Below are 14,265 nucleotides of genomic sequence, written 5' to 3' on the forward strand. Positions count from 1 at the left end.
AAGAACTCATTTTCTTTTCATACACTCCAGTGCGTAACAAGAGTGATCCTGAGCCCAGTGATAACTCCTTAATGTTAGTAATAAGCTGTTAGCAAGGCTGTGCAGTTTTCAGCATCTAGTTATATGCGTTTACTTTATATCTGGTCTCTGGTGTAGTAGTCGGAATAGAATAAGCCAAAAAGAACCTCTTGGCAAGAAATCCTGACCAAACTCATAGATGTACAGCCTGCTGTCATGAATTTATAGAGTGCAACTTTAGCCAATAAATTCGATTTCTTTGTATCCAAGGCACAATGCTTAAGATCCAATGGTGCAATGTGCAATTCATGCTCAGAATTAAGCTGCATATATCTTTTTCAGGTTACATACAAAGACAATAACTACAAGGATCACCCAAAAAGGAATAAAAATAAAATGTCCCAATCAGTGCCATATAGTGTAATGGGCCTGTAAGCAAAGAAACCAATAAAAGTGTGTTTTTTTCACTCATATTATGCTCCATAAACTTTTGACAATATGTGTCAAAACCATGAGCTTGGTGTCATGCCAAGCCCATATTCAGTACCACTTCCATGTGATGCGTGACAGGGTGAGAGGGCACTGACCTGTACAGAGATCCTTTGATCGAAAGAAACCTGCTGAAAAAACACTGCTGGATTCCTGGTGGCTGCTTGTTGAAAATTTCAGTAAACTTGTCACAAATAGTCTCTATCACGCCTGAAACAACAACAAAAAGCACTGAGCAATGAATGCCACACAGCTTTCATTCACAGCGCAGCTTACAAAAGCGCTACATGAGCTGAGGCTCTAACACACATTTTGTCACCTTTTGATGATTACAAACAGATATTTGCAACTGAACAAATCAATCGCATTAACTCAAAACAGACCTCAGTGCAAAATTTAACCATCTTAATATAGTGTTACTGCTTTCTTTGACAGCAGTAACACAGGCAATGCTACTGCTTTCTTTTCTATTTTACTGTGTCACCTGTAATAAATAGACCAGGCCCCTTCGAGACTTCTTTCATGCAGAGAAGACAAGTGCTCCTATTTTGAGTGAGCCAATTGTTGAGAGTTTGAGCGCATTGAAAATCACCAACTCAAATATTATCTGAAATTGACCGAGACAATAAAGAGAAGGTGAGTAGCCACTGCAACGTACTTGCATTGTTGATTTGACACTATAGTCCTTGACAGCTTTTCTTGGCAATGGAGAGAAGGCTACAGGAGTGGAGTGCCCATAACTGTGTCATTCTGCCAAATAGTGTACTAGTCACATGATGGTGCCTGGCTGCCTTGCGCGTTGCTCTCAGCGCGGCAGCTTCATTCCGTGGCTGGTGCAGCTGGCACCATCTATGGAAGCTCCTTGTTACAAGACGTGCCTAGTAAATTTGTTGTAATCAAGAAAACTGTTCTTGACTTTTATAACATTGAAAGTTGGGAGTTGTGTTCGAATATGCCCTAAATAAAAAGTATCCAGAGTATATCATGCTTTAGGAGGAAAGTGATAACTGCAAGCGGGAACTTTATTCCCTTCCGTAGGAAGAGGCTCCAGAGCTTTCGCTCTATTGCCAAAAGAAGTTGCCATGAGGTATATCATCCTCAGGTGCCCACAGAGTAGGAAAGAGTCAATATTCGTATAAGCACAATTTCCTTACCTGGCCGCAGGCTGAGGAGGACGTCCCACCAGTCAGTGCCTGTCATGAGACAGTGCTCCAGTAGGGTCAGTGTGTAGCTGGGACTGACAGGGGTGCCTGCACCAAAAACCCAGCCAGCAGAAAGCACTCTAGCAAACTGAGACCAAAGACGACCACAGCACAACATTCTCCACTTTGCCATGCTAACAAGAATGGCAGCCACACAGTGTAGGAAAACGGCAAGTGTTCACCGAGTTCGGCCCGATCTTTCAGCTTTGTTCGCAAGGACAAGGGCTGGGAGGAAATAAATGGTGCCACCCTAATGTGCATCCACTCCTCTAAAAAAAACCATAAAATATGTTATGTTCACTTATAATGAAGCACACTCGATCATTTGACAAACCCAGTACACCACACAGTTCAATCACGCTCTAAAGATTTTTGAAGTGAAAGCTTCGCTACGCTAGGTAAAGCCGATTTCGCCGTGCGTTGCCGGTTGACCTTCAAGTGAGCCATAAGTCAAGTGTTGCTAAAGGCCTTACCATATGTAGTCCACCATGGTGTCGCACCACTTGACCTTTGACCTTGACCTTTCGATTCGCCGGTAGAGGGCGGCAGAATAGGCCCCAACGTTAATTGGGCAACCAACCTCCCACGATGAACCGTTAATTTAACTGCCACTTGCCAGGGTGGCAGCGTGGCCGTGCTGCCTATCCAGTGTGCGTAATGCACTCATGGTTACAAATGCCAAGCCACGTCTACTTGCCAGATACACCACAGCTTTCGCTCTCTAACCAGGTGCAGCAGTGGTTAAAACGCAGCTAATTTTTTCTTGTTGTCATTAAAATTCTACAATAAAAGCCAAATCTAGTCGAACCATACAACAAATCGTGAGAATGAAAAACAAAGTTTCACTTTCACTATCACAACGTTTTCTTTAGCTACACAGAAACTTGCAGACTGCCACTTCCAAAATTTTTGATGGCACAGGTTCGTGATCTAAAGGCAGTTCATCATTTCAAGACATGAAATGTGTTAAACATTAAGGCACTACAAGCACGTGCTGTGCATGCATGTGCTATGTTTGATTAACTGTCCCTGTGGTGCCCCCCTTTACTACTTATTGCCCTTTCACTGTGACCTATCAGCAAAAACAAAATTTCTGTATTTGCTGAATTTGGTTCCCCATCACCTTTTCTAGTGTGTTTTTTTACGCCCTATACTACAATGCTTGTACAAATCTCACTGGGCTCAGTCACCGGTGCCAGCCTGAAGAGGAACAGCTGCGAAAGGGAGTCGACAGCCACCAAGACACCGCTGGTCCAGCTGAGCTGCATGTGAGACACTGTGGCACTCAGATGCTGGTACTTGATGCCTGTTCAGAGAACAAACAAAGAGTGTGAAAACAACACACTTCCATTTCGCTTCCACAAGCTAAAAGGGCTCGCTGTTTTAAAAAAAGGAGGAGAGAAAGTTAAATTCACATCTATGATGGAGCACAGGCAGGCCAAGTACTCCCTGTATAAAAATCGTAAAACCTTAAAGCCCTAAACCTTAGCCACGTGATGCTCTGTAAATACCTTCCCAGTTTCTCCATCTCATTCTCATAACACTGCATCTAGACAGTGTTAAGCATGTGACTATGCTACCACATTCATATGTACGACCTGGTTTAAAGAACAATGCACATTAAAAGCTTATTGCCAATTTTATATGCAGTCTTTCCATTCCTCTACCATGTCAAAGTGCCACCCTTGGCTACCGAGCCCAGAAAGGCCAGCTTAGTGCATTTAAATATTAAATACAATATCAACAAGGGGCCTCAAAAAACTACCATTTTTGTTGTTGTTATCATCATCAGCAGCATGGTGGCATTCACTGCAGGACAACGGCCTCCCCCAATGACCTCCATTTAGGCCTGTCCAGCGCCAGTTGCGGCCACACTATATCAGCAAATTCTGTGATCTACCTAATTCTCCCACCTGACTCTCTGCCACTGCGTGCTGCACTAACTTAACTGACCATTGGCTATCTGCTCTTCACACAGCATACCCTGTCTCACAAAATGTCATCCTACAAATGAAATACAGCTGACATCCTGCTGCCAAGTGCATTACATCAAGTACAAAACTGGCTTCATGTCACCATGAATGCGCAGACTTGAACTCACCATGGTCATCTCGTCGATGTGAAGCAGCATTGATGTTGATGGAGCACAGGCAGGCCAAGTACTCCCTGTATAAAAATCATAAAAGCTTAAAGCCCTAAACCTTAGCCACGTGATGCTCAGTAAATACCTCAGAATATGGTAAATTTATGAAGCCACAAATGACATCCATGTCGCTTTTTCAGATACCTATCTTTGGAGATAGAATCTTTGTCTTCCAAATAGTGACATCATGATTTCACAAAACACACACATTTGACTTTCTTTCTACAGCACAAATATGAACAAAACTACACAAATGAGGCCTTACAGCATTTGTGTCTGTAAAAAAAATGGGGCTGGCGGTTTAACATTGCTAAGCACAAAATATTGTGCAAAGGCACAGTATTTTGCAGGTGAACACCACCCCCATGCACATACCTGAAAGCACGACTGAGGTGTCCACTGACCCAGGGAGCCAGTTATGCACACCTTCAACTTTTTCATTGTTAATGCCAATTTACCGAATGTACGCCAGTAGCCTACGCTCCAGTGCTTCTTTTCTGATGCAATGTTGTCATCGCCAGCACTTATTGCTCTAGTGCCGTGTTTCTGCCACAACATTGTCCACACCAACACATGCAGCGCACATCTGTGTCACTACCACCACACAGCTCCAAGTGCGAATATTAGTTTGATAGTAGTATCAGTTGATGAAGAAGACAATGTGCAATGCACAGTGCAGGAGTGTGTTGCAGTTTAACATGAGGGGCGTTTGGATAGCCTAGTGCTCTTGCACAGTAGCCAGCAAAGCTGACCTGTTTGCACCACGCCGGATTCGAATCCCAGGCATGGATATTTATTTTTTTGTTTTTCTTTATATATTTCACTTGACACAAACCCACAAAAATCACAAGATCTTGCTCAGGCCCCAGGGTTTACCCATCGGAATAGTGCTTTCGCACTAAAAAAAAGCGCCTGCTATGAACTTTTCCATCGGGCGAGGAGGATGTTGAAATGCCGCCTCTCTGGGTTGTTGCAAACTGGTTTCACTACCAATTCCACCGCGCTAGCACCAAGAACACACAACAGCTCAGCGAGCAATCTGGTAATGCCCAGGGAGCCCACAATGAAAAGGTCTACAGTTGAATATAACTCAAGAACAAAGCGATAGATAGATCCCCCTCTCAGCGGAGGCCCTCCAGCTAAACGCGTCGATCGATTTTCATGACGCCTCGATAATAATCTGATTAAGCCATGGCATATCCCCTTTCATCAGCCGCCATCAGTCCAAGAGGATTAATTACAACGTCGTGAAAATCGGTCCACGCTATTCGTTCAAGGGCATCCTTTGAAGAGGCATTTGCCGTTTCACTCTTGAGCTGTATCTCACTACAGTGTGTTCAGTTTGACAAACCCTTAGTAAAAGAGCAATATATCCCAGTAAAAATTAACTTTTTCTCGCTTCTTTTGCATCTGGCCAGCCATAATATGTTGCAAGGGCTAAAGACTGAAATCCTTTCATACAAAACTGTTCATTCCAAAACAAACTTTGGAAATCCCACTGCTGACTACCTCTGCTACTGGACTTTTATCAGGGGCTATATTTCTATCACAGCATCACAGTGCACAAAAGTTGACAAGTCATCTCAACCATGAAGAGAATAAAAATTCACCTAAAGGGGTAAGAATACCCAAACAAATTGGCGGCTCTTCCTTACTCCCTTTGCGTGCATACGTGTACATGTGCAGCACACAGACATGCACTCGTGTGCGTGGAGAGTTGGAAATAATGAGTGAGCAAGTCAAGGTTCTCTTAATTTTGTTCCTGAAAGTGCAGCACACATTACCCATCTGCATTGCTAACAGCATGCTCACAGATTTTTTTTAAATGCCAAATAATTCCATGGATCCTGCTAGGGTGCTATGTCACAGATCATTGCTACTGATTCAAGTTAATTACTATGCAATATGTTTTCATCACCAGACTATGCATGCACTTCAGTTGTACTGTGTCCAGTTTTATTAACTTCCTGTTGCTTCGTTAACTGCATCTGTTATGCGGCATGCCCTCCTGCTGGGGTCCACACAAGGGCGTGCAGAAACTGTAGCCTCACTCTCTCTCTCTCTGAAGATCCCAGTGCCTGATCTTTTTTAGCCCAACCAGACAACCACAACTAAGCAGGCCAATCAGAATGCAGGCAAGGAAAGGACCCACATGATTGGATGACAGATCAGTCAATCAATATGTACACAAAGTTCTAACCTTGAGTAGCATTTTATGACATTGTCCTTGTAAGCAGCAATGATGTACGAAGGAGGAGGGCTCATGTCGTAGATGGACAGACGAGGGGTGCACAGAGCCATGACAGGGGAGCTGTGCGATGTGGACGCGTGGTGTTGCCAGCCCTGCAAGAAGGCACAATACATGATAAAATGCCAGTGAAACAAAATCTAGTTATGTACACTTTGCAACTATACAGCAATGCAACAGTATGCTGTCGAACCTTCTCCAAAAAAGCAGGAGGGGCCCAAAGCTAGTAATAATCAGTTATGTATCTAGCTGCCAATTGAAACGGCAGGCCATTATAGTGTGTGTGACATGGCGCACTGAATCGCTATAAAGCACATTCATATTTGAACAGCGCAATAAAACAATGGAACACTACGAAGAATGGACACCACAGGCGCTGACTCACAACTAGATTTTTATTCATACCGAAGGTATCTTAAATACTAAGAACACCAAACACAAACCAGCAAAAGCTAATCATCATCGGCAATCGGAGCGAGTGACAATTGGCACAAGCGCAAAGCTACACATCTTGGCCGGATAAGATCATAATCTCTTTATCAGTTAGTGTGACAGAAGGATCACTAATGCAACTATCTGATTCCAAGTGGATGTGAAAAGCCTCCAATATCTCACGCGTTAGTCTGTCATTATGTTTACCTAGCATGATGGTGTTAGAAAAGAGAAAGGTGCAAGTACCTTCTCTCCAGTGTTTTCTCACCATTGTGGGCATGATGATTAGCTTTTTTTTTCTTTTGTTTTTCCTTCTGGTTTGTTTGGTGTTCTTAGTATTTAAGATACCTTTGACGTGAATAAAAATCTAGTTGCGAGTCAGGGCTTGTGGTGTCCATTCTTCGTTGTGTTCCATTGTTTTGTTGCACTGTTAAAATATGAATCAGTACCAACTCGCCCAGTTCGCAGCCTTAATGAGTATAAAGCACACATTGTTCTACAATCACCACCAGCATGTTGTAGGTCATTTTGAGAGCAACTGTGCCTGGCTAATACAGTGCAATTTACTTATAGCAATGCCACATGTAGGAACAGCTTGCAATAATTAGCGCCTTCAGCAACACAAAGCCAGGTATTTTCTCTGTGCTCTATAAAAAGTGAACCGTACATAACGATGCAGCTACCTTTTGCATATCAGATATAATTACCGCATGCTGCCTTTTTAGATATATTTAATCACGTAATTTGTACACCCCTAATTTATTAACCAGGTTTATAAAAAAAAGCTTTTACTCACACATTTTGCACTACCACCTGCGCCAGACCACCAGCATGCACGCGGGTGCACGCAAGGCAAGATTGGGAAGATTAGCGCAGCCGCGTCACCATATGCAGCTGTGAAAGGTGAGAGTGGCGAGGGTACACCGCCTTGCAGGTTCCCCAAAATATTCTAATTGTGCACCTTTACCCGGCTCACTCGTGCTGGGGGGTCACTTTCCCAGATGAAAAGTTGAGAGATCAAACTGCTGGTAAACTCCGACACACACCGGAATCGGAAACTACTGAAAGGTTTGATGTTCGGTTCGCCGCTAGTCAGCCGGGCTGCACATGAAAGCACCTCTTTATCACCTTTTATCTCCACCTGACCCTAACCGCCGGCTTTGCAATTGTATCGATTCTTTTGGCAAAAAGGGGGCTGGGAGGTCGACGTATAGGCGGCAGTATACGGCACACGTACAGGGTGTATCAGCTAAAACATTACGCAATTTTAAAAAATAGGCTTTTTGAGTTACAAGAGCAGTTTTTTGGCATAACATTTACAGCGGTGTAGTAAACCAGGATACAGCTAAGACATCCTAACTAGCAAGCTAGTTAACTAATATTGAATAGTAAACATTACTACTGTTAGGCTCCTGCTGGCTACTGTTATTGAGAAGCGTTTAGCTCACCATAAGTAACGAAAATGCGGTTACCCTTGGTGCTGTGGCCCAACAAAATTTGGCTATTTCGACGATTTACGTGCACTGGAGAGGTTGCCTTGCCTGCAAGCTTCTTGAAAGCGCATGTATCTTGGAGCGACATAGGCAAAATTTGTTGGGCCACTGTGCCAAGGGTAATTGTGTTTTCAGAATTCTAAAAACTGATATGTACATTAATTACAGTGGGCTACATGCCTCTCAATAATTAAGAGCCTAACAGTTATAGTTAAAAAGTTAACTATTCAGTATTAGTTAACCAGCAAGTTAGTTAGCAAATCTTAGCTGTATTCTGACATACTTCACAGCTGACAGTGCTATTTTGAAAGTGCTCTTCTGACTCAAAAACCCTATTTTTAAAAATTGTGTCAAGTCTTAGGTGAAACACCCTGTATTGATGATAGTGAATTTTTATGACGCAAGGGCATCTGCGGCCAAAGAGCGCCATGGCACAAGGTATTTTTCATATGCTCAAGGTCGGATCAAAGACCCATTTCCCAAGCATTTCACCCTGATTAAGCCGAGCACCAGGCCAGGGGAAGCTTGTACCCATTGTATCACCGGTGGGTAACCGGCGGCACTGGGGATCAAACCCCGCACCTCCCGCATGCGAGGCGGATGCTCAACCACTAGGCCACCGCTGCGGTCAAACACCCTGTATTGTGCGTTACGACCTTTGTAGAGCTTTTAAGGCGTGTTTGCAAAATCTCCACGCAATTTGCTCTTTTTCAAGCTTTAACGTAAAGAAAGAAGTGTGCAAATTACGCGAGTAAATACGGTACTTTCTATAACAGGACTGGCTACAAAATACAATCTGTTGTTGAAATCCCACTGAACAAATGATGCATAGCATGCATCATCTTGTGAAACACTGCATTAACTAGGCTAATCAAATAACAGGTTCTTGCTTTGGTGAAGGGGCAACTTAGAAGAAACTGCATAGACAATGTCGCAACAGCCTGTATGACTAATAGTTGTGATGACAGCAGAGAAACTGACAAGGATAGTGGTGACAATGATTTAGGATCAACTCCAGTGTCCACTCAACATTCACTACTGTCAATCCATTTGTCAGTTTTATGCAGAACTACTTGCATAATACATGCAGCAACTGAATGCAGTTTTTTTGTTATTATTCTCATTCGCCCACAAAACTTCTAAGTTGTCATTGCATGTTGTCACCTTACAATGCTGCACGACAATATTCAGCACACTGCCACTATGTTATGTGCATGATCCCCGTTTTCACCGCACTACATAATGCCCAATAGGCCCCAAGGGAATAATAACAATGACAAGTAAATTTGGGTGCAATACATCTGTTTTTGTTAACGGCTCTGTCTTATAAAAAGGCACTCCTTTTTTCATTTAAACTACCTGTAATCATATTCTATTCTTTCAAAATCAATTTTGATCTATTGTATTCACATCACAATCAAGAATACGATGTTTATGCACACCTAGTTTGAAGACAGGTGGGCACATAACTAATGTAGTACATAAAACAAAATGAACAAAGATCAATCCTTGTTCATTTTGTTTTGTGTTATCAAGAATCACATTTTGCTTCCTTCTCTCTTCTCTAAAAGTACATAGTGAGATAGCAAGTTTATTACCAAAGTACCATTCATAGAAACTTCTACAACATATCTGACATGTCATTATCTCAGTCACTCAGAACTCAGCCTCAGCAATCATTAACAATATTTTTTCCAATTCTCTTTCTTTACTGTACCAAAAACTTTCAAATACTATATAGTGCGAAACATAACTGATCACACCAGTCTACGAGCTCTACCCTAAACACATCCTCACCACAGCAAACTAAGATATGTGCAAAGAATAAAAGACTCAAGACAGAACAATTCAATGTATCTCCTTACAACAGTCTTGGTCGAAGTGTCAATTGAGGGTGTGTGAAACATCTTGTGGAACCGCACTGGCTTCTCTCTCAGTTCCCACAGCTCAATTGTGCTGCCAGCAGAACCTAAAGCAATTTTACACACATTGGCGGCATGAATAAATTCCAAGACAACACAGTCAAGAACACAGAATAATACAACTGGTAGCAATGTGACATTATGTGTTAGTCAGTAAGTCACAGCCTTTGGGCAATGTTACAAATGACACCGCTGACACAAGAGACCCCAGAAGACACATTAGATGAAGTGCTTCGTGTTTAACAGCAACTTGTTTACCAGCAACGGTCAGCTGCCAGTTACTTCAGTAGCACAACTGAACATGTTCAAGGAAAGAGCCCGCAAACGAGTGCATCAGCGTGACAACAAATAAAACTCTCTGCTCATGCCAAAAGTAATCAGGATAGAGGACGGTTTCAGTGAAAGGCTTTAGCTCACTGCAAAAAGAGCCAGAGTTTAAGCATAAACTTGCCAAGAACCAGTTGCTGCCCTAGGCGATGTCAACAAACAGGCTGTAGCATGAAAAACAAACTCAACGGCCCATCACTGCATGTGTGAAGATTCATCTCAGTCACACTTGCAAAATGTGTACTCTCCGAGTGTTGGATTTAAAGCACACACATCCAATAAACAAACTTTGATGAACAGTAGTCAAACACTTTATCCCAACTATCGTCACCGTATTCAGTCGTAAATAGGAAGAGGAATTCCAATATAGTTCTTTTGCACCCCTTTTGTGCTGGCGGCATCGTTCACAACACGCTCAGAAAGGCCATGGCTGGTAATGCAATTAAAGAAAAAGGCACTCACCTGAAACCGACACAGCCACAGCATCTGCTGCTTCTCGCAGGACGAAATTCAAGTGCGTTACACGTGTGTGAGCTGAAATAAATGAAGATTTTGCACTGCGAACCATTGGTGCTATTTATGCTCAGTTTATCTGTACCAACACTTTACCTTTCATTACAACTATGTACTTACGTGGTTTTTCCCGAGACTGAGCTGAAATGTGGCAATTGAGGTAGAAACTCGAGAAGGGGTGGCATGTGATGACACATTTATCTGCAGGAAGTTGATGTTAGTGATGATTAGCACCCCGCACCTCAAAAACAAGCATAACAATAAAACCATACCTTGGTTCAATTTCAATGCTATGCGATAGCAGTGCACAGATGACTGCACAAGCCCATCACTCGTAACAACAAGGAAATCACCATCTGAAACAGCGCAGTAGGCAAATTTAAAAACTTTATTATGTGCACCTACTGAATTTAATTTGTATCAGAGGGGCAAGACACAACAATGTGTTATGTGTAAAAAGAGCTCCAACTATGCCATACATGCAATCTACCAGCCAAGAAAAAGGCCTGATTGAACATGGCAGAAATAAATGTGGCATTGGCCCCAAAAGCTCTGAAATAGATACTTGCAGTTGTTCCTATGCCCCTATTCCCCTTTCTTTCAGACTCTGATAAGGCTGAAAAGGAGACCTTGACTTGACTCACATGAAGCTCTTATTGTTTGTGCATGCACTTGACACCAGGGGCCTTTCCACAAAATGTCGTGCTTAATGTGGAAAGAACTCAATGCTTTTAGTTCAATGGTCTTTTTTAAAGAAACACCTCAATTTTCAGCAGCTGAAAAGCCACTATTTCAAATAGTGACAGAAAAACGCCTTTCAAGTAATTTTAACTGCAGCACGTGTCACGCTGAATGTTTAAAATGCAGTCAAACTAGCATTCAACTCACTTTTTGCATAACAAAGATCGACTACTTTAAGTCGGCTCCTGTATTGGCCCAAAATTTCTGTACCAGTGATCACAGTCTCATCAGACTGCAATATCACAACGCACACCTGAAAGACAGGAAATATTACTTGTGCACACAGCACAGTTAAAAATCATCATTTTTTAGTACAATGAGCATAAATAATTATTGTGCATGGAAATACTAAGAGGTATGACAGAAAGCAGCTAATGCAGTACACAATCAGACTGTATCGGTACTCAACAAGTGCCCACCTATATAGACAAAAACAAATAAAACAAAAGTGACACACAAAAACTGATAGAATGACAAAAACTCACAGGGACACTTGATTACATTATGTGCTGGCAATGCGATAGCATCAGAAGCTGCCGATACTGTTACATTCAGTTTCGTGACTTTCTTTCATGATTGCATTTGTGGGCCCCTACATGACCATCTGCACACAGCCAGACATCTCTTCGGGTCATCTAGTTGGTGGTTAGATATCTCCCAGAAGGTGTTAGAGGTGGCGACACAGACGAAGATACATCAAATTTATAGCTGTCACTTTTAGTCCTGGAAGTAATGTGACCAAAATGCAATTTTTTTCCCGCTGAGGCTTCTAATGCAATTGCATTATAACCTGTAATTATTGCCACTACAAGTAAGCCATACCAGGCCAGAGCTAGTCACAGCAATGCAGCCTTCACTTGGTTTTCCGCCAACCTGCCGAACTGAAGGGCCAAACCGCACGTGCACATACTTTTCAAGGTACAATGCACTGTCTTTCTTCTCCATGTTTAATCCAATCTGAAATAGGGAAGACAGGCATTACACTCAAGAGCACTGAAGCCACGTATAAATTAAGTACAAATTTTCTCAGCCCTTCAACATGCAATACTTCAGTCAAAAATGGGAGCAACTTTGACAACTGGCATTTCTGATAACAAAAATATTACTGTTTCTTCAACTCTTACTGCATAATTAATCAATGAATCTTCATGCACCACAGCTGCATTGTGCGTGATGTGGCATGCTGTAGTGAGTGGCTCCATGCAGACTAATTTGGACATCTCGTTTTTAACACGCATTGAAAGCTCCATACGAGCATTTTTTAAATTTTGCATCCAGTGAATGCGGCCAGTGCAGCCGGGTGGGACCTCATGCTCAGAAGCAGGCTGCCAAAGCAGCTGAGCCACCACAGCAAATCTTGGAAGGCACTGCGAAAGTGCCCAGATTTTTCAAGACCCTCGGCCAGCCACACCACAGAACTTCAAGCCAACGCAGGACTTCGCAACCAAACCTTTTTTCCGTTGTGAAACCAAGCGCCTGTCAGAATATATTCGCCTGGGAATGAAGTGGAAGCGATCATAGTCCAGTCATTTAACAAGTAATTCTGCAAAGAAACAGTGAAGTGTTGAATGTGATACAGCCCGACGCAAAATGTTTCCCAGCTGAAATACTGAAAACAGACCTTCATAGACCATAGCTGTATTTGGCCAACAGCATCTGTGATGAGCAATTTCGATGCGCCGACATCCCACTCAATGCAGGTGATTTCTTCTGAATGTGTCATCACCCTGGAAGTGAGAAGGGAACAACAACAATTGAGGGCTGCAAAACGTGGTAGCGAGCAACTGTCTCGGTGGATAAAGATTCTGCTCCATAATCAAAATGCACTTGGTCTTTCAAGTGCTCGAGACCGGAACAGGGCCTGCGCGTAGCGAACGCGGTCAAATGAAATGAATTATGCACTTAAAATACCTGCTTGAAAGTGCCAAAAATAATAAGCACTTAGCTGCACACTTACTTGTATGCATCCCAAGGCATGTTGAGGTCGACAACGAAAACATGAAAACATGTGATTTTTCCGACAGGTTCCTGGACGTCTGACGACGACGTAAATGCCAGTGTGTTGTGGCTCGAAATGGAGCAGACAGTCTTGCTTTCCGTGAGCCTGGGCCGCGAACGAAAGTCACGAAGCTGTCAGCCTTTCCGTAAGTTCAGGCCCAATTCGTAGTGACGGCCTACATAAAAGTAATAACTACAGCAGTTGAAGATCCTGAAAAAAACCTTACCATTCTGTGCTCGGCGACACGGAGCTTGGAAATCGCTTCAGCACTGAGTAAACGTGATCCATGAGCGCAGCAGCACAAGCACCATAGCGGCACAACGATGTGATGCTGGCGATGCTTCTCAGGCTGCTGCTGACTTTGCTACTACCGGCTTCGTTGACGGCTCGGAGAAAAAAATAGAGGGGCATCACCCTCCTTAATCCCTTCCCTTACACTGTGGTTCAAGCTCTCCACCGAGATGCAAGACAGATACTGCGTCATTTTTTTTCTTCAAAAACTAGTTTTCTTTTTTACCAATTTTCTCTATAATCCATAGAGTTGAAGCAGAACTGACATCTGAGCCAGTTGGTTTTTCATTTTCAAAAATTATATAAAGCGCACTTAGGACAACAGACAAGGGAGACCAAACAACACAAGCGCTTGTGTTGTTTGGTCTCCATTGTCTGTTGTCCTAAGTGCGCTTTGTATAATTTTTGAAAATCCATAGAGTGCCTGGTTGCCGCGGCGCGGCGCTG

At 42.8% G+C, this 14,265-nt stretch overlaps 1 protein-coding gene across 1 annotated transcript in view; it reads right to left on the minus strand.

Annotated features, from left to right (window-relative positions):
• MED16 (mediator complex subunit 16) overlaps nt 1–13,906 on the minus strand; it is a 31,400-nt gene extending 17,494 nt beyond the window's left edge. Inside the window, exons 1-15 of the mRNA XM_077669072.1 lie at nt 13,754–13,906; nt 13,486–13,632; nt 13,150–13,255; nt 12,979–13,071; nt 12,351–12,485; nt 11,676–11,781; nt 11,060–11,143; nt 10,908–10,988; nt 10,737–10,808; nt 9,891–9,994; nt 6,053–6,195; nt 3,811–3,875; nt 2,887–3,015; nt 1,662–1,757; nt 606–717 (exon numbers count right to left, since the gene is read on the minus strand). Coding sequence (XP_077525198.1) covers nt 606–717; nt 1,662–1,757; nt 2,887–3,015; nt 3,811–3,875; nt 6,053–6,195; nt 9,891–9,994; nt 10,737–10,808; nt 10,908–10,988; nt 11,060–11,143; nt 11,676–11,781; nt 12,351–12,485; nt 12,979–13,071; nt 13,150–13,255; nt 13,486–13,632; nt 13,754–13,815 — 1,535 coding nt within the window. The 5' untranslated portion in view covers nt 13,816–13,906. The remainder of the gene's footprint in view (nt 1–605; nt 718–1,661; nt 1,758–2,886; nt 3,016–3,810; nt 3,876–6,052; nt 6,196–9,890; nt 9,995–10,736; nt 10,809–10,907; nt 10,989–11,059; nt 11,144–11,675; nt 11,782–12,350; nt 12,486–12,978; nt 13,072–13,149; nt 13,256–13,485; nt 13,633–13,753) is intronic.
• Nucleotides 13,907–14,265: the final 359 nt, after the last annotated feature.

This window comes from Amblyomma americanum, chromosome 6, assembly GCF_052857255.1.
Source record: "Amblyomma americanum isolate KBUSLIRL-KWMA chromosome 6, ASM5285725v1, whole genome shotgun sequence".
Taxonomy (NCBI): Eukaryota; Metazoa; Arthropoda; class Arachnida; order Ixodida; family Ixodidae; genus Amblyomma; species Amblyomma americanum.